The sequence below is a fragment of the Neomonachus schauinslandi genome, chromosome 6 (assembly GCF_002201575.2).
Source record: "Neomonachus schauinslandi chromosome 6, ASM220157v2, whole genome shotgun sequence".
Taxonomy (NCBI): domain Eukaryota; kingdom Metazoa; phylum Chordata; class Mammalia; order Carnivora; family Phocidae; genus Neomonachus; species Neomonachus schauinslandi.
Genome location: NC_058408.1, coordinates 128,433,124 through 128,456,505, shown reverse-complemented (window position 1 = coordinate 128,456,505; position 23,382 = coordinate 128,433,124). Strand labels below are relative to the sequence as shown.

The window sequence follows — 23,382 nt, the reverse complement described above, 5'->3', positions numbered from 1 at the left end:
CTCATGCACTAATTCATAGTCGTTTCTGCAGTGTGTTAGGAATATTAACACTGTAATGTTCTTTCTTGTCAGTAATTCCACTGCTATAACATTAGTCACTATGAATTTAGGGCTAGCAGGAGGCTGCAGATTGTGAGAGAGAAACATCTTTGTATAATTTGTATATGAGTTTTGCTTTTGCTCAATACAATGTTGTGCCCACACTCGCCTTGACAAAATAAAGTATTAATTACCATAGTGATTTGAACATCAGAAGGGAAATCAGAAGATAGTGCCTCTGACTCCACCATCCCCAGGAAGTCAACAAGAGTATCCCAAAGAGGCAACCAAGATGGTGGAGGTCCTGGAAATAATGATGCATAAGGAATGGTCTAAAGACAGATATTCTTCGTAGAAAAGAAACTTGGAACTGTTCTCAGTTGCTTTCAAGATCTGTGTTAAGTCAGAGAGTTTTGCCTCATCATGAATAGTTCTAGAGGACTGGGTGAGGAGCAGTTTGCGGAGTACTAGGTGGTAGAGTTTAACTCAGAATAAGGAAAAAGTCTCCTATCATTTTCACTGTCTGGAAGTAGAAGCAGCTGCCCTGTGCACTGGGGATTCCCTGGCTCAGGCAGCATTCATTCAGGAAGGGGCTGAGATCTTAGCTCCCAGCTCACTGTCACGTTCTGTAGGACTACTGTTTCAGAATTCTTGGAGAGCTCACTATCCACATACTCCATTTCTCCAATACCTTAGCCTCTCAGTTCATCCACCCTACCTTAGCTACTCTCTGTCATGATCATGGTCTAAAACCAGGGGGTCTCATGAACTTGGATAGGAGAAAAAAACCTGCATATTATTTTCATTAAACTCTAATGGAGGGGGCACCTGGGTGGCTCAGATGGTTGGGCGTCTGCTTTCGGCTCAGGTCATGATCCCGGGGTCCTGGGATCAAGTCCCGCATCGGGCTCCCTGCTGGGCGGGGAGCCTGCTTCTCCGTCTGTCTCTGCCTCTCTCTCTCTCTGACTCTCATGAATAAATAAATAATTAAAAAAAAAAAAACCGTTTTAAACTCTAATGGAAAGTTTGCATTTACTACAGTTCTGCCCATAGACAAGGAACTGCCATAAAGTCAGCCATGTTGGTGACTTCATTACCAATAGAAACCATCGTGCATCTCAAATAACTTCACTCTCTGCTTTTGCTTCCTATGCGTCTTTCTACTGGATCATTCTATGGGCATGCACACAGCCTATGGCTTCTCTTGTTTAGAAACAAAAAACTCTTGCCCTGGCTGTGTATCCCATCCAGATACTGCCCTATTCCTCAGTTTCTCTTTAAAACAAAACTATGTTAAGAGTTTCCTGAGCTCTCTATCCTCACTTCCTCCTCCTCTTCTCTCTTGAACCCTCCATTCAAGCTCACCAAGAATTCCACATTGCTAGGGTTTTCCATCCTCCTCTTACTTGACCTAGCCGTACAGTTAATGAAGTTGGTCATGCAGTCATTGAAACATTATCTTCCCCTGTTTTCCAGAATACCGTTCTATCTTGGATTTTCCTCGTATCTCACTGGCTACTCTTTCTCAATCTCCATTGCTTTTTTCCCCTTTGTTTCCCTCCAAATGTTGGCATGCCCCCACAATTCAGGCCTGTGCTTTTCTTCTCTAAGTTGTGGCTTAAGTGACCTCATCCAATTTCAAGGCATTAATTACCACCTACTTGCTGGTGAATCCCACCCCATTATCTCCAACCGGAAACTCTCCCCTGAACCTTGGTTTCATATATAGCTAGCTGCCTATTTGACATCTCCACTTCAGTAGCTAGTAAGTCCCTTCATCCTCAACATGTCCAGAACCAAATTATTATCTTCATCCACCCCTCCCCAGATCTGCTTCTTCTATCTTCTCAGTAAATGACAGTTCCATTCATCCAAAAGCATTGGAGTCATCCTTGGCTCCTTTTCTTCTCACTCCCCACCTCTGACCTATCAGCCAATCCTGCCAGTTCTACCTTTAGAATATTTCTAGAATCTGACCACTTCTTTCCAGCCCATTGCTACTGTGCATTGATTTTTGCAGTGTCATCCCCACTAGTCTCCTTGCTTCTGCCTTTCCTCCCTAAAGTCTCTTCTCAGTGCTATATCTATAGTGATCCCGTTAACACATAAGCTTCCCATCTCAGAATAAAGCCAAAGTTCTAACACTGGCCTACAAGACCCCCTGCCTTCTGGCTTGTCTTACTTGTCTTGTCTTCCCCCTCTCTAACTTGGTGCCAGCCACACTGGCCTGCTTGCTTTTCCTTCCACACTGGCATACTCCCACCTCAGGGCCTTGGTCATTGCTATTTGCAGTGCTAGGATTCTTTTCCCTTAGATATCCTCATGGCTTATCCGCTCACCTCCTTCAAGTCTCTGCTCACATGTCACTTTACCACTGAGACCTTCTCTGATGACTATATTTAAAATTGTGACTCCTATCCCTACCCTTCGGGCACTGTAATTTTTCTCTGCTTTTTTTTCTTGTCTTTGATCAGACCTATTGGTACTCATCACCATCAGAAATGTTTTTATTTATTACCCTTCTCCCCCCTGGAATGTAATGTCTACAAAGACAGGGACTTTGTTGTTTCTGTTTTGTTTTGTTTTTTTCCAACTTTTGTATCCCCAGTGCTTAGAAAAGTACCAAATGAAATGGACAAAAATTTGTAAGATACACTTTATTAGAATTTAAAACTTCTGCTCTGAGAAAGACACTATTAAGAAAATAAAGATATGGGTGCCTGGGTGGCTCAGTTGGTTGAGCGACTGCCTTCGGCTCAGGTCATGATCCTGGAGTCCCTGGATCGAGTCCCCCATCGGGCTCCTTGCTCGGCAGGGGGTCTGCTTCTCCCTCTGACCCTCCCCCCTCTCATGTGCTCTCTCTCATTCTCTCTCTCAAATAAATAAATAAAATCTTTAAAAAAAAAAAAGAAAATAAAGATATAAGCCACAGACTGGGGAAAATATTTGCAAAACACACATGGGATAAAGTACTTGTATCTAAAATATACAAAGAGCGGCGCCTGGGTGGCTCAGTTGGTTAAGCGTCAACTCTTGATTTTGGCTCAGATCATGATCTCAGGGTTCTGAGATCGAGCCCCTCGTCGGGCTCCACACTGAGCATGGAGCCTGCTTAGGATTCTCTCTCCTTCTCCCTTTGCCCCTCCCCCCCCAAAATACACACACACGCACACACTTCTTAAAACTCGACAGTAAGAAAACAAAAAACCCAATTAATAAGGGGCAAAAGACACCTCACCAATGAAGATACACAGATAAGCATATGAAAAGATAATTATCTTAGGGAACTGAAAAACAATGAAATGCCACTACATACATACCAGAATGGCTAAAATCTAAAAACTGATGATACCAAACGCTGACAAGGAGGAACAGCAACAGGAACTCCTATTCATTGCCTGTGGGAATACAAAATGGTACAACCACTTTGGAAGATAGTGTGCAGTTTCTTACAAAGCTAAATATAATCTTACTAAACCGTGTGATCCAGCAGTCATTCTAATCTACCCAATTAGATGAAAACTTATGTCCACACAAAATCCTGCACATGAATGCTAATAGCAGCTTTATTCATAATTACCAAAAATTGGAAGCAACTGAGATGTCTTGCAGTAGGGAATGAACAAACTGTCGTACATCTATATAATAGCGTATTATTTCTTGATAAAAAGAAATGAAAAAAAAATTTTTTTAAAGGGGCTATCAAGCCACAAAAAGACATGGAGGAAACTTAAATGCATATTACTAAGCCAAAGTCAGTCTGAAAAACGATACATGCTCTGTTTCCAACTATACAACATTTTTTAAAAGGCAAACTATAGAAATTAGTAAAAATCTCTACAAGTAAAAGATTAGTGGTTGCCAGAACTCCCAGGGGAGAGTGGAGGGATGGATGAATAGGTGACATACAGAGGATTTTTAGAGTGACAAAACTATTCTGTATGAAACCGTAAGGTGCATACATGTTAGCATGGATCAGTCAAAATCCATAGTTTAAAATACAAAGAATGACTGTGATGTATCAATATTGGCTCATGAATTGTGAGAAATGCACCACACTAATGCAAAAGGTTACCAGAGGAGACTGGGGGAGGGAATGGAGGTGGGGTAGGTATACAGAACTCCGTGCTATCTATGCAATAACTCTGTAAATAAAAAACTGCTGGGGGCGCCTGGGTGGCTCAGTCGGTTAAGCGACTGCCTTCGGCTCAGGTCATGATCCCAGGGTCCTGGGATCGAGTCCCGCGTCGGGCTCCCCGCTCTGCAGGGAGCCTGCTTCTCCCTCTCCCACTCCCCCTGCTTGTGTTCCCTCTCTCGCTGTGTCTCTCTGTCAAATAAATAATAAAAATAAAATCTTTAAAAAAAAAAAAAAAAACTGCTGGGCGCCTGGGTGGCTCAGTTGGTTAAGCGACTGCCTTCGGCTCAGGTCATGATCCTGGAGTCCCTGGATCGAGTCCCGCATCGGGCTCCCTGCTCGGCAGGGAGTCTGCTTCTTCCTCTGACCCTCCCGACCCTCCCCCCTCTTATGTGCTCTCTCTCTCAGTCTCTCTCTCTCAAATAAATAAAATCTTTAAAAAAAAAAAATGCTTAAAAAATAAAGTGAGGGGGGACATCTGGGTGGCCCAGTCAGTTAAGAGTCTGCCTTTGGCTCAGGTCATGATCCCAGGGTCCTGGAGCCCTGCATCGGGCTCCCTGCTCAGCGGGGAGCTGCTTCTCCCTTTACCTGCCACTCCCCCTGCTTGTGCTCTCTCTCTGACAAATAAATAAATAAAAATCTTTAAAAAAAAATTGAAGTGTGGGACATCTGGGTGGCTCAGTCAGTTGAGTGTCTGCCTTCAGCTCAGGTTATGATCCCGGGACCAAGTCCCACATCGGGCTCCCTGCTCAGCGGAGAGCCGGCTTCTCCCTCTGCCTGCCTCTCTCCCTGCTTGTGCTCTCTCTCTCTCTGACAACTAATTAAATAAGATCTTTTTTAAAAAAATTAAAGTGAATTAATTATAGATTGAAGTCAAATCATTATGCTGTACACCTTAAGCTTATGCAGTGCTGTATGCCAATTATACCTCAATAAAACTGGGGGGGGGGCTATAGATTTGTGCTTTTTCAGTCAAGAGTTAGGGAAAAGCAGGTGGCTGAGAGAAGTAACAGTTCATTCTGTTCATCTGCTGGATTAAGGTACTTTGAAAGAAATACCCAAATAAGAGCAATATTTAAGGACATTAATGACCATGAGGCTCAATAAGGAGGCCTCAACCTTTCTGGTCTACTTTTAAATCACAAGCTCTAACACCTTGAGGGTAGACTGCAAAGTAGTTGTAACATGACCCAGATTCCACATTTCTTACTAGCTGAGAGTGCCCCGGAATTATCAGACAATCCAGTAAAAGTCAGTTCTGAGCTACCCGAGAGGAGCTTTCTCCAGCTACCTTAGGCTGTCAGTTCCAGACAGTGTTTTGGATTCCAAGTTAACCTTTCATTATTTTCTGGTGCCGTTTGAGATTAAACAAGTCTGGGGGAGCAGCTGAGTCCCCAGGGTTAGATTCTAAGGCCTTGTGACTCAGCCCTGTCTGCCAGTTTCATAAGCAGCTTGGAGTGGCAGTGGTTGATGGGTTATATTAGTTTGGCTGTATATAATAGTCTTTCATTGTTGGTTGAAAAGACCTATTACCCTACCCTCCACACTGCCTAGAAGAGCAGGGTTGAAGCTTGACACACTTAGTTACCTGGTTAATTCTTTTCATTTATCTCTAGAGTGCAGTAAGAAATTCTTACTTACTTTATTTATTTTTTAAAGACACATTCAGCGTCATGATCAGACTGTTACATTTAGCAATCAACAGCATGCGTGCAAAAAAATAAACCAACATTAAAACCCTCTGTTGGAATGTTTTACGCTTTCCCTGGAACAGAAACTAAAATAACCTGTTACACAATTAGTCACAAATACAGTCCTTGAGTTTTTTGCCCATGCACATGAGTATTGTCTAAAACATGTCTTCTTTGTAGCAGCGAGGCCCTGCCACCACTGTGCTTGGCTGAGGTCACAAATCTGTTGTAACCGGTAGCTTCCCTGTCACTTCCCTGGCTCTCCTCTCCTACTCAGCTTTGTTTCCTGGCAGCGATGAAAACCCAGTGCCGCTGGCGAAGCTACTGCTGCTGCTGGAACCACCACAGCCATCTTGGTTTCTTTCGATTTGGTAAAGTTTGGCAAAGTACTGGCCTCCACCACCATGGGGGCCAGAGCGTCTGCCTCCAAAATTTCCTCCTTCCATGGGTCCAAAATTTGAGGATTGATTGTTGTAATTATCAAAATCATTACGGCTTCCACCACCTCCAGGGTTGCTTCCATCATTACTGAATCCCCACTGCCACCAAAGTCACCTTGCCCACGAAAGTTCCCTCCACGACCAAAGTTATCACTCCCACCAAAACCACCTCCATCACTACCAGCGAAGTTTCCAGAACCACCTCAGCCTCTTTGGCTGGATGAAACACTAGCCATCTCTTGCTTAGACAGAGCTTTCCTTACTTCACAGTCATGGCCATTCACAGTATGGGATTTTTGAATGACAGTCTTGTCTACAGAGTCATGGTCATCGAATGTCACAAAAGCAAAGCCTCTCTTCTTGCCACTGCCTCGATCAGTCATGATTTCAGTCACTTCAATTTTCCTGTACTGTTCAAAATAATCTCTTGGATGATGTTCTTCAGTGTCTTCTTTCATGCCACCAACAACAATCTTTTTCACATTTAAGTGGGTACCAGCCTTTGAGAATCTTTTCTTGAGACAGCCCTCTTTGGTTCCACGACTCTTCCATCCACCTTATGTGGCCTTGCATTCATGGCTGCCTCCACCTCCTCCACATTGGCATCCCAGACAAACCCAAGGTCTCTGAAGCCCTTGGTGTTTGGATCTCTCATTACCACACAATCCGCCCTAAGCGTTCCCATTGCTCAAAATGGCTCCTCAGACTCTCATCAGTTGTTTCAAAGCTCAAACCTCTGATGAAGAGCCTCCACAGCTGTTCAGGCTCTTTGGGAGACGCTGACTTAGACCTGTTGGTGGTGGGAGGGGAGACTTTAATGATGCTTACTTGGCGGCGCCCACGGACAGAAAGAAGTAATCCCAGAAGTTCTTACTTTAGAGCAGGTGTCGACAAACTGATCCAGCCTGCCTCCTATTCTTATGTAGCCTGTGAGCTAAGAATGGTTTTCACATTTTTAAGTGGTTGGGGGAAAAAAATCGAAAGAATAATATTTCATAACACATGAAAATAATATGAAATTTAAAGTTCAGAGTCCATAAATGAAGTACTGTTGGAACACAGCCACGTCCACTTGTTTATGGATTTTCTATGGTTTGCACTACAACAGCAAAGTTCAGTAGTTATGAAAGAGATTGTGTAGGCCACAGAGCCTAAAATATTTACCACCTAACTCCTTACAGAAAAAGATTGACACACCCCACTTTTGAGCATTAAATGGTTCTCTAGAGGTTTGAAAGAGGGCAACTCCTAGAAGTGCCAGTTATTCTCAGGGAAGATGATATTGAGAACAGCTGACTTCAGCTTTAATAATTTGGGGGAAATGACTAAGAAATAAAACTTGAGGGGTCATAGAAGGAGGGGATAGAATGTCTTCCATTTCTCTTGGACCAGAAGATAACAGCTTTTTAATAGATTGAAAATACATAGTTTTTCAAGATATGGTCATATTACTTCTAAACTCTCTTTGCTTTATTATCAGTTTTGTGTTCAGATGCAGCATAATATAAACAAAGTAACTTTGTCATCATTTCCATGCCCAAAGTGTAGGACATCAAGTGAGATAGATCTCAAACAATCATCTCTTGTATTATTTCCATGATATCACTCACACTTGAGCCTGAGTACTTCTAGAACACAAATAATTGAAAACCACATTACCCAGAAACCTCATTTGTCAGTTTCAGCTTCCTCTTAGACTTTTGCTGGAGCTACCATATCAAGCCCACTTGTTAGTGTCATCTTTCCTTATCTCTGCCTACCACTCTTGTGGAGGAATACTATGGAGCAGTAAAATGGCCAAAAGGTGGCAGCAGGAGGGAGGAGGACCAGAAGTAAGAGGAGAAACAAAGAGCCCTCCATTCACATGGCTGGATAACTAACTAGTCTCTGGATAATCTAGAGTTGGTTGAACTTCTGTCAAGAAAAAATCATCTTCTCTTGCTCTTCCTCCTACAACCAAATAAAAATTTCAAAACAACTGCCAAGGAAGATATGAATTGGCTTTGCTTAGGTAAAGCATCATTCTGAGTGCCATGGATTATAACTTCATTTTAGAATAGCTTATGAAACTTGATTTTTGAAAGTCCATAATGTTTTTTTTAATATTTTATTTTTTAAGTAATCTCCACTCCATCATGGGACTCGGACTCACAGCCCCGAGATCAAGAGTCACACGCTCCACCGACTGAGTCAGCCTGGTGTCCCAGTTCATGTTTTAAGATCGGTTAGAAACACTGTAAATGTTTAACTTTCCCTGATACTTTCAGAGTATTTTTTCTTTTTTTTTTACTAAAGATTTTATTTATTTGAGAGGGAGTGAGGGAGAGAGAGAGAATGAGTGAGCAAGAGTGCAAGAGCAAGAGCAGGGAGAGAAAGAAGCAGACTCCCCACTGAGCAGGGAGCCACATGCAGGGCTCGATCCCAGGACCCTGGGATCATGACCTGAGCTGAAGGCAGACGCTTAACCGACTGAGCCACCCAGGTGCCCCCAGGGTATTTTTTTTTCATTGGCAGTTTGTTTAGATAAAGTTTCTAAAAAAATTTTTTTACTTGACTAGATTAACAGCTATTAAAAAAAAAAAAAAGATAGACTAACCTTATCCTTAGCTATTGACCAGAAGAAAACAGGTACTTGGGTGAAAATGTGAAGACAGTGGACAGCACTGGGGAGGCAGGCGACAGGGAGGAGAGTATGCCACTGCAGAAAAACAAATTTGTGGGATCACCAGAGACTGGCTTGTGCTAATGACTTTTTCACTTGGCCCTTTTAATAAATGGGGCAGTTGTTTTATAGACTCTCTCCTGGAATTATTGTGTAATAATTTCAAATTTTGTAAAAGTTATGTGAGAAACATACTAAATGATAGAATTTATGTGCAGTTTAGGAAAATCCTCCTTTTGAATCTTCTTTTTTTTCTAAGTAAATTCTACCCCCAACATGGGGCTCAAAATCATGACCCTGATCAAGAGTCACATGCTCCCCCCAGCGGAGCTAGTCAGGTGCCTCCTCCTTTTGAAACTTTTAATGAAAATGTTTCCTGTGAAATTTCCTGTCAAAGCAATAAATAGCAAGTAATTTAGCAATTTTAAGTTAAAAACGTCTTCTCGTTCACCTTCGGACTCTGGTATTTGATGATCTTTCTTGTCTGTGATTTAAACCATCTTTCCATTCCTCCTTTCTCTCCAATTGTCTGTGTTTCATCATATAAAACATCAATTTCTTAACTGTATCTTTGTCTTCTCAGCCTTGTCTCAGCCTGTCTCAGCCTCCTCTTTCCACTCTTCCCTTCTTACTCACATCCTTTGCTTCCAAGTAGAGTTTTTCCTACTTTGTAATTTCTTTCTTGCCCACAGACCTGCTCGCTGCTTTCAGGCGGCCCTCTGAGCCCAACCCCTCCCAACCATCACCTGCCCCTCCCTCTCTCCCTCCCTCCTTCCCATCTTTTTGCACTGTTAGCTGAGTGAAGATCATCCTAACCCACTGTATACTCCCCACTAATTCCAATCAACTCTGTATAGTGAGGTTTACTTCCCATTGCATTCCTTCTTTCCACAGCTGTGTTTATACAATGCCTGCTACTTTCAAAACCCCAGCCCCTCCAGGAGAAAAACTAAGCTACCACCATGTTCTCCATGTTGACTTATAAGACAGTCAGCATCAAATCTGGAGTATTTGTGGGCAGAGCCCATTAATGCATGTATTGATACTGAGTCAGAGTAATAGAACGATAACAATAAGGCTGCAAAAAAAAAAAAAAAATACCGAGACCAAACACGTAAATCTTTCCTCTTCCTGTGATTCTCCATGAAAGAAACATAGGGTATTCTTCATAGGAAAGGCTGAGACTTGGTTCCTGGTATAATATTTAGCATGAGTAACTCTAAATGAGAGAACAAAAAGCAAGGGAATTTTAATTTTTTTTTCAAAAGAGAGCCAATGTTCAGAGTAGCACAGAATTTGACATGCATACAGAAATGCCTGTTTGCATTACAGTGTACCAGTTTATGTAATTGAAGGGAGGGAGAGGTGAGACTTGCAGTTTATTTTTTGGCATTTTTTTTTAATAAAGATTTTATTTATTTGTCAGAGAGAGAGAGCACAAGGAGGGGGAGCTGCAGGCAGAGGGAGAAGCAGGCTCCCCACTGAGCAGAGAGCCCGATGTGGGACTTGATTCCAGGACCCTGGGATCATGACCCGAGCCGAAGGCAGATGCTTAACCACTGAGCCGCCCAGGCGTCCCTTTTGTTGTTTTTAAGTGAATATGCTCTTTTAAAAGAGTGTTTTTATTTTTGTTTTTATTTTTTTATTTTTTTAAAGATTTTATTCATTTATTTGAGAGAGAGAGAGAGAGCACACATGAGAGGGGGGAGGGTCAGAGGGAGAAGCAGACTCCCTGCCGAGCAGGGAGCCCGATGCGGGACTTGATCCCGGGACTCCAGGATCATGACCTGGGCCGAAGGCAGTCGCTTAACCAACTGAGCCACCCAGGCGCCCTAAAAGAGTGTTTTTATAATACCATTAGTTTAATAACAAAATTCTTTAAAGAAAGCTTGCAAATTTGATAATTTTTAAGATTAGCAACTGGGAAAACATTTAATATGTCGTTTAATGAAAAAAAAAAAAAGGCCTACAAGGGGCACCTGGCTGGCTTAGTTAGAGGAGTGTGCAACTCTTGATCTCAGGGTCATGAGTTACCCCACATTGGGGGTGGAGATTACTTAAATAAATAATATTTTTTTAAAAAGGCCGACAAAATTGTATCTATAATTTTCTTTTTTAATTATGAAGAAGGATTAGAAGGGAACTTTCACAAGAAATTAAAATAATTAATGTGTTTGGGTTCTATAACTTTAGGTGATTTTTCTCCTTTGGTCTTACTTCATTTCCCTTATTGTTCTTATAGGATGTTATTTATGCAATTAATAAAATTCAGTTATGGGAAAGAAAGCTTGGGATTTATAATTTACAGTGACTCTTGAGACTTCTCTTACTTCTGGCAAAGCCTGTGCCCTTGCTATTTCCAATGCTTGATCTTAACCTCCCAGCAAGCCTGAGAAGGTGGGAATAGAATGGAGATCAGTGGGTCTCCTGCCTTGGCACCTGAAGTCAGCGTGTAGTTAATACTGCAGAATGTACTTTCAGAGCCATGATGCTCCAGGACTGTGGTATTTGTAAATGCCTCAAAACACCATCCCTTCCTGACAATTTGGGAAGCAGAACAGCAGAGTGCTCAAGAGCACCTGTGGACTTTACTGTCGGGTAGGCCTGAGTTTGAATCCGAGTCTTATTAGAACTTGAGCATAATACTTAACTTCTTTGGGCTTATGTTTATCTATGTATAAAATGGGAAAATAATGAAATCTATCTCATAGAGTCATAATAACGATTAATAGGGTAAATCTAAGCAAGAATGTTCAGTGAATACATAATAAATATACCTATTTTTATCCTTCTTGGCTCTCCTGACATCCGCTTTGGTGCTTTGCTGGACATATTTTCTGGGTATCCCCCTTAAATCAATCAATCAATCAATGAATTAGTTTATTTTGCATCCATAGATGAGGTAAGAGTTTTCAGCCCAGTTTCCATTTGCTGTGCTAATAAGAAATCTGCCTGGGGATCCTCTGCTCCTTCTGCAGAAGGTGCCCCATCTTCTTCTATATCTGTTTATTGAAGTAACCTTCTCCTTTTACTTTACAGATATATGTAATTGACAGTGCAGACAGAAAAAGATTTGAAGAGACGGGTCAGGTAAATAATTCTTCTGTTGAGATATTTTCCAAATAACTGGGTATTCATTAATCTACCTTGTAAATGTATGAGAGCGAGGGAGGCATTTTTTAACCTTTGCAGTTTAAACAACACAGTCATTCTGGCAAGCAAGCAAAACTACCAGTTGCAAAAAAAAAAAAAAAAAGTTTAAAAAAAGGTTTTTGGAAAGAAAATTAGTTGAGAGTCCTTCAAATTATTTTTTGACTACAGCCTTTTAGTTTTAGTCAAATTAAATAAACAAGATATAAACAAATGGAACTTGCCACCATGCTTAAAAGCTCTTCAGGTTTCTTCCCAGGCCACTTACAAATTAACCCAGAGGAACAATTCACTTGTCATTTCTATGTACATTTTTCAATAGCAGCTTAATTGATCCAAGGGTACCTCTGACAAATTTGAAGGGATGGGAGGAAATATGCAAGCCAAGACTAAGCTGCCCTTGTTTCCAAGCCAAGAGATAGATAGACTTAGAACCCAAATATGGCTTTACATGCAAAGTACACGTCAATATGATTACACAGTGAGATTTGTGTACACAATTTTAAAGAGAGAAGCAGTGGGCATTGACCATTTTACCCAGACGGAGTATACTGATAAGAAGCAAGGAATAGAATGACCTCTTTAGAGAAGTGTGCAGAGTCCTTGGCCTGTGTCCTAAACTACCACAGATGGCCTTCCAAAGGTAGTATTCCCCAAGTTTATGTTGCCTTTTCCTGAAAATTAGTTTGAGAACTCCTTTCCATACCTTGATGATTTCTATATCATTACTCATGAAAAGCAATGCTAAACATGAGCTTAGAGGTAAAGGATGTTAATAGGATGATCTGCCTCTTGAACCATCCAGTTCCCTTTGACAGCTCCAGTGTCCTAAGCAGCTATAATGTGAGTTTAATAGGGAAGAGGTGGGTCCTCGTAGGTAAATATACACGCTCTCCTATGCTTATTGCAGACAGAATCAACGTACAGTTAAGACCCCAACCAATAACCAAAACATCAGACATACTGCCAGACGGACTAAGATAGTTATGTTAGGATGTGAGTTTGATGAAGTGCAATGCACATGCATGCATGCTTTGAAGGTAGAGATTGATGAAGCAGCATTATAATCTCCAAAGTCACTGTCATTTACAGTTTAAAATATGTGTGTGTGTGTGCGCACACGCATGCGTTGAAAGTCATTTGCAGATAACAACCTTGAGTAAGTTTTAAATCTCTGTCCACAACTTGTGTTCTCCTTTTTTTTTTTTTAATTTTTTTTTTTAAGACTTTATTTATTTGCGAGAGAGACCATGAGAGACAGAGAGCATGAGAGGGAGGAGGGTCAGAGGGAGAAGCAGACTCCCTGCTGAGCAGGGAGCCTGATGTGGGACTCGATCCCGGGACTCCAGGTTCATGACCTGAGCCGAAGGCAGTCGCTTAACCAACTGAGCCACCCAGGCGCCCTCACAACTTGTGTTCTCCTTTGAACAGTGTTCCTCAAAGTATGATCTCTGAATCCATGGCAGAACCACTTGCGGAGCGTGTTGAAACGCAGATTCCTAGGCCCTACCTCAGACTTTCCAAAGTCAGCATCTCTGGGGTAGGCCTAGGAATCTGCCAGGGAATTCTTCCCCAGGCTCAAGTTTGAGAACCATTGCCCTTAGAAGTTGCTAGTTGAGCAGCTTAACACTTCTGTTTTTTCCTAGTTAGAAATACATGATTAAATATCATAGATTTCATCCTTCCCTTCCCATCCATTCCCAAAATGATCCAGGAACTAGCTGAATTACTGGAGGAAGAAAAACTAAGTTGTGTGCCAGTGCTCATCTTTGCTAACAAGCAAGATTTGCTCACGGCAGCCCCTGCCTCTGAAATTGCAGAAGGACTAAACCTGCATACCATCCGCGACCGCATCTGGCAGATCCAGTCCTGCTCAGCTCTCACAGGAGAGGGCGTTCAGGTGAGATTACCAGAAGGCTTGGTTACCTGGCAACATAGCACCCAACCAACGTAGCCTGTCTCATTGGTTGAGCTGAGCTAGATAGAAAAAGATATGAAACAAATAGCCTTTGATTGGCAGATGAACTGCTCCAGGATGTGAAGGGCATGGAGGAGTTTGGTTCTTTTTTACTTAGCAACCAATTTGATAATCATTAACTATTCCAGGAAAGCCACAGATAAACCACCCCACGCGAGGGACAAACTACCCCATTGGGTAGAAGGTCAGAACAGAAGACCTTTGAAGATGCTTTCTAACTAGGATTCTTTGATGACTGGGTTGGGGATTTTGTGTTGTGTCTAATATTATGGATGCTAAATACTTGGGCTCCCAAGGTAACAGCTGTCAACAATCATGCACACCAGTTATCCTAGAAGTGTTTTGATTTTTCTCTTGGCTAACTCTCCTGCCCTCAGGGCTGGTGTCTCTTTCCTGCTGCTTCAGGTTGGTTTCCCACTGGGAGCCTTCTGCTGACAGAAAGCCCCACGCTTTATACTGAGGAACCATAAACCGGAAGAGCAGTGTCCCCCCTCACTTGATATTAACTTAGGGCAGAAAATGGTTGTATCCCAGCTACCTGAGAGCCTGCATCCTCAAAGAATGAGAAAGTTTCAGCTCTGATGCTTCCCACCAAGCAGCCTCAAACCAGTTGACACTTAGGGCTACTTCTTTATTCTGGAGCCCCAGCATGCCAACATGCCTGAATTTAAACATCTGGTATACCTGCCAGGAAAGTGCCACAGTGCTGTGAGAACCAGACAGTACTGCTCTAGGATGCTGGGCGGGGCGGGGGGGCGGGGATTAACAACATCTGAAGAAACGGCATCTTCCCCTATTGCCATATGGCGTGTGTCATAACAGCACGGCCAGTTTGCTTTTCTCTCAACTTGGGTCGTTGTGATTTGATTCTCCATTTTTGTCCTGCAGCCTCCTTCCATTTCACTTCTAATGCTCTTCTTCCCTCTCTCCTAAGACATTTGACATTGATTGGTCTTAAAACTGCCGGACTGCTTTTATCTCAATCAGTCACTTCCAAGAATTATCTCAATTGTTCCATCTGTTTGCTGCTTTGGCTTTTTTCTGTTACACAAACAGCCGGAGCCTGCTTCTATGCTTGTTGGCCTCTAGATCAGAGGGCAGACCAGTCCGCCCTGGATGAGCGCCTCCTCCTCCAGAATCCTCAATACCTGCACCCTGGGAAGCTCTCCGTGCACGCGTGTGTGTGTGTGTGTGTGTGTGTGTGTGTGTGTGTGTGTGTGTGTTGTGGAGGCTCTCAGGTAACCAGAGAGGCCCTCTGCTGCATCCCCAGAATAGAAGCCAGAGCTCTGTGGGTCCCTGTGAGGTTTAGGTTTGGGAGGGGGCAGGTGTTCAGTCTTACGTATTTCCTTCCATCCTAGACTCTGGCTATAAAAGTAATACATTCTCATTGTGAATCATGTACAAGTATATAAAACTAAAAACTGAAAAGTTCTTTCCTCTCCCCAATCCCACTGGACAAAGGAACTGATCACACTAGTTTTTTCTTCTCAAGCCTCCTCTATAAAATTGCAATCACATATGTGATTATATTTCTACCAGGTTTCAAATTAACTGCATTTTTCAGCTTAATTTACAAGCTGGTCAAACAAGTATACTACAACCCAGCATGTTTTTGATAGGTAAACTCTGATCATTTTATTTAGTTTCTCACTTAAAAAAAAGAAACCCAAGTTTTGCCTAAGGCAGTTCCCTGGATTGTGCATAAAATGGTATTCATGAGGCCTGAGGTTATTTTGGTGAGGAGGCAGCCCAGGAAAGGATAATAGCTTTCTTGTGTTTGTACAAACTACTTTAGGAAGAGGATTCTGCCTCTCTAAATGGTTTAAAACACAAATAATATAGAAAGTAGAGAACAGGGGTGCCTGGTTGGTTCAGCTGGTATAGTGTGTGACTCTTGATCTTGGGGTTGTGAGTTTGAGCCCCATGTTGGGTGTAGATAACTTAAAAATTAAAAAAAAAAAAGAAAAAAAGGAAGGTAGAAAATGTCTTGAGTTGCAGACTCCAAAGGTGGTACTAGAGAAAATACATGTTGTGTGCATACTCCTGAAAAAATGGGAATTGACAGCTCTGTAATCTTCACTGGGCCAGAGTGTTGAAAGGAAGAAAAAGCAAAGCTGGAATTAGCAGTGAGGCTCTTGTTTTCTTCAGCCAGCCTTAGGGATGTCAAAAGGAGGGCTAGAGTTATCTAGAATCAGTATTTAGAGTATTGGCATTCAAGTCAAGGGTGCTTGCTTCTTCAGAGGAGCCTGGAGGTTGGGAGGGAGCACTCCTCATTGCCCAGCCCCCACTCCCCCCACTGCCCCTCTCCACTCAGGCAGAGATTAGGAGGGTAGAGAGCTCGGTGTTCGAGGCTGTGTCACCCACCATGGAAGTGGAGTTCCCTTCAAGTCACAGGATCTTTATGCCAAAAAAGAGGCAGTGAGCTATCAGACTGAGGGTGGGGTTAGGCAAGGGAGGGCTTTAAAATCAACCAGTTTGAATCAAGTGAGATGTCATATGTGGTTTGATTTTGTGCAGAATGTTCTTCTCAGATCAGGGACCTTCAGCAACCAGGTTCACAGGAAATGATATCAAGAGAGATACAACAAAGAACTGTGAACAAGAAAAATAATGATTTTATATGAAGGAGAAATAGTTTGAAGGTCACTTAATTAGTTTAGTAGATAGTACCATGGTGTATAGAATTGGGTAGTTAAGACTGGGATTTCAAGGTTAATGAGATTAGATTATGGTTAATAGAATGATATAAATTTAGAGAATTTAACCATTATTTGAAATGGGTTATTTAATAAAAATGTTAATTAAGAAGGGAATCTGCTGTCTATTGTCCTTTAATGGTAACCTTTGGGGACTGGAGAAAGGTCGGGGAGTTTTCTATGGAAATGCTTTTTTCATTGTGAGGCGCTGATTGACCATGTCCCTCCCTCAGGTAATGCCTCTGACCTCAGCTCCTGCCCACTCAGCCAGTTTCTTGGTTTTCACTTTAAAAAGAGTCACTTACTTGGAATTCTTTTCCTGCATTGCTTAGTTCAAGTGTAGGCCTTTAATGATTCTGATTAATTAAGGCTTTAAGTATTCCTCAAAATGAAAGACGTCACTAGAAAAATGTCCATAAGATCACTTTCAGGCATGGATACTGTGTAATAATTACTAAAATGCCCCCTGAAAGCTGGTCAGTAATGGGCAAACCTACCAAAATGATCAGACATGAAATGGGTCAAGTAACATCTGGCACCACAGCTCTAATGACCCTGAAAGAAAATGTACCAAGATTTTTTAAAAAGACCTGGGATTTCTGTTACAGTTTCAGGTGTTCAAAGACAGTGTCCCTATTTACATTGTGTTTGAGCGTATGTGTTTCATCTTAAATGCATTTGTGAGACCTGTCTCATACCGATAAGTAACACCCTCCGGTGGGTGAGCTGAGCAGCAGGCTCGGGTCCACTAGACGGTGAGCCAAACCCTCAGGACTGATAGGGCAGATACATCGCTTCTCCTTAGCGGAGTAGCTCCAACACATGATTTGAGATGAAGAAAGTTAGTGATTCCTGGGAATGATTTGAGGTTCTTGTTCTACCTGATATTCTGAAGGCAAATAAATATGAGCCCCTGCTCTGGGTATGGAAATGGACTTTTGGGGGCTTCAGGAAAGTTCAGAACAGGTCTTTCTTTGCCTGATTGATGGTGATGAGGAGGCCGGGCCATCATGTGATTAAAGCGGTTTTCATGGGAAACTGTCAAGAGCAGAGCTTAGGTAAAGGGCACTAGAAGCTGAAGAAGAACATCAATCTTGGAAACTCTGTCCTGCTGAGAGGCTCACAGTCCAGAGGAGTGATCAGAAGAGACCCAGTTATGTCAAGTAGCTGAATGCAGAGAGAGGAGAAACTGAACTATGTCTGGGCTGGGAAACCTGCAGCCCCCTCAGCCACACCACCTTACAGATGCACGGGGGCAGCCGCCCTCCGGGCCCCCCTGCCCCAGGGCATAGCATCTAGCTCCAGATGCTCTTCTTTCCCCTGCATGTCTAGAAAGTGGTGAACAGAGGATCTGGCTTGGAGCCAGAGAAAGGTAGAGGAATTGATCCCTCTTCCACCTACAAACCTGAACTGGAACCCTGAAGCATGGCTCTCCTCTGCTCTTGTAGTTTCAGGTGGTTGCAGATATTCGCTTTCTACAATGCCGTGTGTGTTTAATTGAAATTATACTGGATTAGAATTTCCTTTCAAAGCAGAAATCAGCAGTTACAGCCTGGCCTCTAGCCTCAGTCATCATGGAGTCCTGCCTACACCGGTAGCTTTGAGCTCTCAGGTTTTCCTGCGGTTTGCTCTCCGTGCCCTCCACCTGATGCTCACCATCTCTCCCACATCTCTCCCACATCCCCGATCTTCCTGCTCCAAACAGGAGCAATCGGGCTCACAGTCGTCTCAGACATAGAAAGGACCATCAGCAACCTAAGCCCCGCCTGATGTGGGAGCTGTCTTTCAGAGCGCTTTGCACATGGCCACTAAACGTTCACTGGCCAAGTTTCTGGGTTTTGGTTCTTTTTTTAACCTTGATCTATTGGACTTTGCCCTTAATAAGCCAACAGAATTTCAATATTTTTAAAAATGACATTTACCCCTCCTTTCTAAGGCCTGACGTCAGTTATTTTTGACTCCAAGTGTACATGGAACTGCCTATCTACAAGTCAGACCTCAGGGCTATTTTTAAATTTTCAAACCTCTCTACAGACCAAGAAAGCAAACTTGGAACATGCGATTTTGCTACCTCTCTGGTGCGGTACCTTTGTCACCAGAAAAAAAATATTAATAGTGAGCAATATTTTATGTACGCTACATCAAGCTGCTCCTTGGCCCTTGGGGCCCTGTGGCACGACAGGATAGGCTGTGATGCTCCGCAGGAGTCTGAGCTCCTCGTCATCTTAAAGCAATTACTGATGTGACGGTGTAGTCCTCCTGACGTTAAAAACCAGGCCCACCCAACCATAGCTGCTACTGCTTCCTTCCAACCACCAGGCAGTGATGGATGCATGGTAGAAAGAACAAGTTCAAAGGAGCAGTGCAGTCACTCTTCCCACAGAAAGGGGCATTGCGCGGCACCTGGGTGGCTCAGTCAGTTAAGCGTCTGCCTTCGGCTCAGGTCATGATCCCGGGGTCCTGGGATGGAGCCCCACCTTGGGCTCCTTGCTCAGTGGGGAGCCTGCTTCTCCCTCTCCCTTTGCTGCCCCACCCCCTCTTGTGCGTGCGCACTCTCTTTCTCTCTCAAATAAATAAATAAAATTTAAAAAAAGAAAGAAAGGGGCATTGCACCTTCAGTCTTGGAGCATAGGGGTCCGGGACTCCTACGTTTCCACCTAGATGGTTAGGGGCAGCCTTGATTTTTTCCCAGTGTTTAACATAGGGAATAATATCATGACATAGTAAAATGTAATTTTTTTTTCCTTTCCATGATGCTAAACAAAGCTCAGTATTTGAGGTTCAAGGACTCTCTTTAGTCTCTATTATTGAACTGAAGCTAATCAGTTCCAATTGGGTTTCAGCAAGGTTGGTCAGGAGGAGGTGCCGGGGAGGACTACCCATGCCCTAAGACTGTCATCCCATGACAGAGATCAAATGTGCAGAAATTTGGTCAAACCAGTTTTTAACAATAAAGGTTCAACCATTCAACAAACCTATGAGTTCATTTCCTCATCTGGAGGCAGAGCAGTAACCTACTTCAAGTAGACAGTCACCTTTCCTCAGTCATCTGTTTTAAAAAAACATTTGCTCTCCAAATTCAGGCAAGGGCCGTGGGGTGCACTGGCGCAAACACGGGGAGCAGAAGGTCCCTGGGCTCGTTTCCGCTGAGCGCCGGGCGGCCACCGCCGACAGTGGTCTGGCAGACGGTCCATCGGCTGGGCTCTCGCGGCAGGGGAGGTACGCAGGCTTCCACACGCAGCGCGGGAATCTTGAGAGTTAAGTGACCAAAACCAGCCTCTGCCCGCTCCCGAGCGGCAGCAGAGCCGTGCAGGGTGCTTGGCTGGGGGTCCCGCCCGGGCCATGGCCCCGTTCCGGCCGGAAGCCCTAAGCACGCAGAGCCTGGACCGCTCCCTTTCCCAGCTGCAGGGTGACCCGCACCCTGTCTCAGGCGGCGGCATTCCCTGAGAAGTGGGGCTGCCTGGGGAGCCTGCGTTCACGGCCTGCCTCTGCCTCTGCCTCCCACGGCCCTGGCGCCCATTTCCTCCTCCGGGCCGTGGAAATTGGAATAGTACCTACTTCACAGCGTTGTGACAAGGATTCATTTCAAAGATAGAAATTTCGAGTCTGCTGGAGGCCAGATAGCGTGATACCAGGCTAGGTTCTGTAAACGCCTCCTCAGGCCAGTCGGACCCGGACCCTCCTGTCAGGGCTCCTGGGCGACACCACTGTCTTTCCTCTGCAGGGGGCAACTTGGCACAGCTTGTCCCTGCTTTGACTGAAGAGGCATCACCCCGTGAACCATGGCCTCCCTGACACCTCTTACCTCCAGCTCAGGTTCTCCTCTGGGTAATGACAGGAAAGGGACCATTCCCCAACCTCCAGACACTTGAAACCGGGGCAGCCTCCGAGCGCCAGAGCAGCCACACGGCTTTGTCCCGATTCCATCTCCGCGTGCCGCCCGCACTCCTCCAGGTTCCCGGCCGCAGCTGTGGAGGCCCGGGGGCCCGCAGGTCAGCCGCTGGGGCCTGACCTCTGAGCGCCCTCTGTTGGCAAGACTGTGGCTGGAAGGGCTTTGCCACCCCGGGCCCTCGCAGACATCTGGAAGACACTGCCTCGCGGCAGGGCTCCCTGCTTGAAATCCCCTCTACCTCCATAACAGATACCCAGGGAGAGGCTGCCCCTCACCCTCCGCATTCTGCTTTGGGTTCCTGCAGCTGAGTAAATATTTTTCCTATCTCTTTGACTGCATTCATGTTCAGTTACATATAATAAAAGAACCCCCCCCCATAACCAGCCATAAAACAAGAGGAAAAATTGCCATTCGTGTAGTGTGGGAAAACAGTTCTTGATTTCTCTGAGAAGATGATTTGATAAAATCTGCAAGTCTCTTTAGAGGAGAAAATACGAAGGTGCACACCTTTGATAGTGTTTGTACGGGTTCCTGAAGGTGGAATGTGCTACACAAGTGCTGAGCTGTTCAGCTTCGAAGGCAAAGAGAAGATGGTTATCTTATTCATCCCTCTTTTATTTGTAAACTCTTTTTTGTCTCCTGGCAGGTGATTTTTTTTTTTCCTGGAAACCAATTAGCTACTAAAATTAAACGTGCTTCTCTTTAAATTAATCCTTTTCATAAAATGGTCTTCAAATTGGCCTCAGCTTCTCACAGTAAGGAGCTGACCCAGTTGTAACTGGAGACGCATTTGGAGCCCACCTTTCTCCCGCCTCGGCATCCCCCCACCCTTGCCCCCACTGTTGCCAGGTGCTGTCCGCCTTTGGGCTTCGGTTGGTGGCCAGCCACATCTTGGCAAACGCCCTAAGGTCTGCCCTGGGACAGCCAACAGATTACCTGGTTCTCCCGCGCAAGTGCTCTGATGGCAACTGACGAGAGTTTTAATCACTGTAAATTCAGGTTATGGTCAGATTAGCCAGGAGATAGGATGCTTGCTGGTTGTTTTGCAGTGATGTATTGTTTATGGGATTAATGCTCTGAACGGCCAAGGGTGTCAGCTGATATTTATTACTTTAAGCTGTCTCAGCTGTTCAGGTTCAACTGCTAGCTCCATGGTCACAGGAAATGCGGGCTCTACATGTCATGTATGCCCTGAGATGTGCAAATGTGACCGGGACCTCAGTGAGTATGTGTTACAGATGCCAGAGGAAAGGGATTCATTGCCGGAGCCTCCTTTGACTTTGTTCCGGGCTTCTGAGGGAACTCCGCACACCCCTGAAGGTCGGAGAGACTCTGAGGAAGGGGAGAGCATTCGGGGATGGCTCCAGAGGGGGTTGAAAAGGAGGTCATCTCTGGCAGGCCTGGCATCCATGGGAAATCATGCTGCCTGCCAGGTGGCTGTAGGCGTTGTGTGGTTTTTACCCCTGTCCCTCTCCAGCCTTCTAAGAGAGGACACTTTCAAGGTCACTGTGCCTTTAAGGGAACCTTCTCCCCAGTCCCTCAGCTTGGTAGTGCTTAAAGCTGCAAGAATCAGACCAGCCCTTTGAAACCTATGTGTAGTGCTGCTCGAAGAGAAATAAATGCACATTGCCCCAGTGTGTGTCTAGTAACACACACTACAGTTGGTTTGTTTTTCCAAAAAAATTTAATTTAACCCAAGTGTACACTGTCACACTGTAAACACACTGGGGCACCAGAAGGGTGGCTTATTGAATTTAATGCCCTGGCAAAGGTCAGCTTTTAGAAAAAGCCAAAAATGGCTGGAATCTCTGATAGCTCTTCAATCAGGCCTTGGATCCAGGCAGATGTGTTTATTTTTTCAGAGGGAGTTCCTAAGGATCCATCTCAAGTTCAGACACTGGGCACTCCCCCTCCCATCTCCCTCCTGTGCTCTCAGAGGCCCCACTTCTCCTCCCCAGGAGGCCACTGTCCCTGGTCACCTAGGTGGGCCCCTGGGGCAAGCAAACTTCCCAGGAGCTTGAGGTTGGGGAGGGAGGACCCGGACCCCCCTCTCCTTCCCCGGGCTTGAGTGTGTGGTGCTTTTCTTACAACTAACACTGCCTTTCTCTGCCCATTTCCCTCAAAGGACGGCATGAACTGGGTCTGCAAAAATGTCAATGCAAAGAAGAAATAAAATCTAGTCGAACGGAGAGACGCAGGAGCTGCGGGAGCTGAATTCTGTCCTGAAAAACACTAATTTGCTGCTTTCTGACCAAATGTTTTTCCATCTGTGTACAGCTACAGCTGTTTGAAGAGAGGGAACAACACAGTTTAAAAAGAATCCCCATTCCAGCAGTAGATTTAACTGATCTCTGAGGTTCAGTATCATTTTTCAAATAAAGGAATTATATTATTTCCTCTGCATAATTGAAATAGTATTAAATGTCTCAAAGCACATGATTAGAAAATGAGATCTTTTAAATGAGCAAGAGATTACATTGCAGTTTAGACAATTCCAGTGGGCTTTTTTTCTTTCAGAAAAAAAAAGAAAAGAAAAGAAGAAAGGAAAAGAGGAAGAAGCAGCTTATGCTGCATTCATTTATTTCCTGACCTGTCCCTTACATTCCTCCCTACCCACCCTCCTTCCCCCCCATGGTTCTGAAACCACAGTGTTTGCTGGTGCTGGGCAGTGATTTTTACCATCACCAACCAAGCTAGGG

General features: G+C 44.1%; 1 protein-coding gene across 1 annotated transcript in view; it reads left to right on the top strand.

Annotated features, from left to right (window-relative positions):
• Nucleotides 1-23,080, top strand: part of ARL3 (ADP ribosylation factor like GTPase 3) — a 35,568-nt gene extending 12,488 nt beyond the window's left edge. The window contains exons 4-6 of the mRNA XM_021699761.1: nt 12,007-12,057; nt 13,832-14,017; nt 22,809-23,080. Coding sequence (XP_021555436.1) covers nt 12,007-12,057; nt 13,832-14,017; nt 22,809-22,856 — 285 coding nt within the window. The 3' untranslated portion in view covers nt 22,857-23,080. The remainder of the gene's footprint in view (nt 1-12,006; nt 12,058-13,831; nt 14,018-22,808) is intronic.
• Nucleotides 23,081-23,382: the final 302 nt, after the last annotated feature.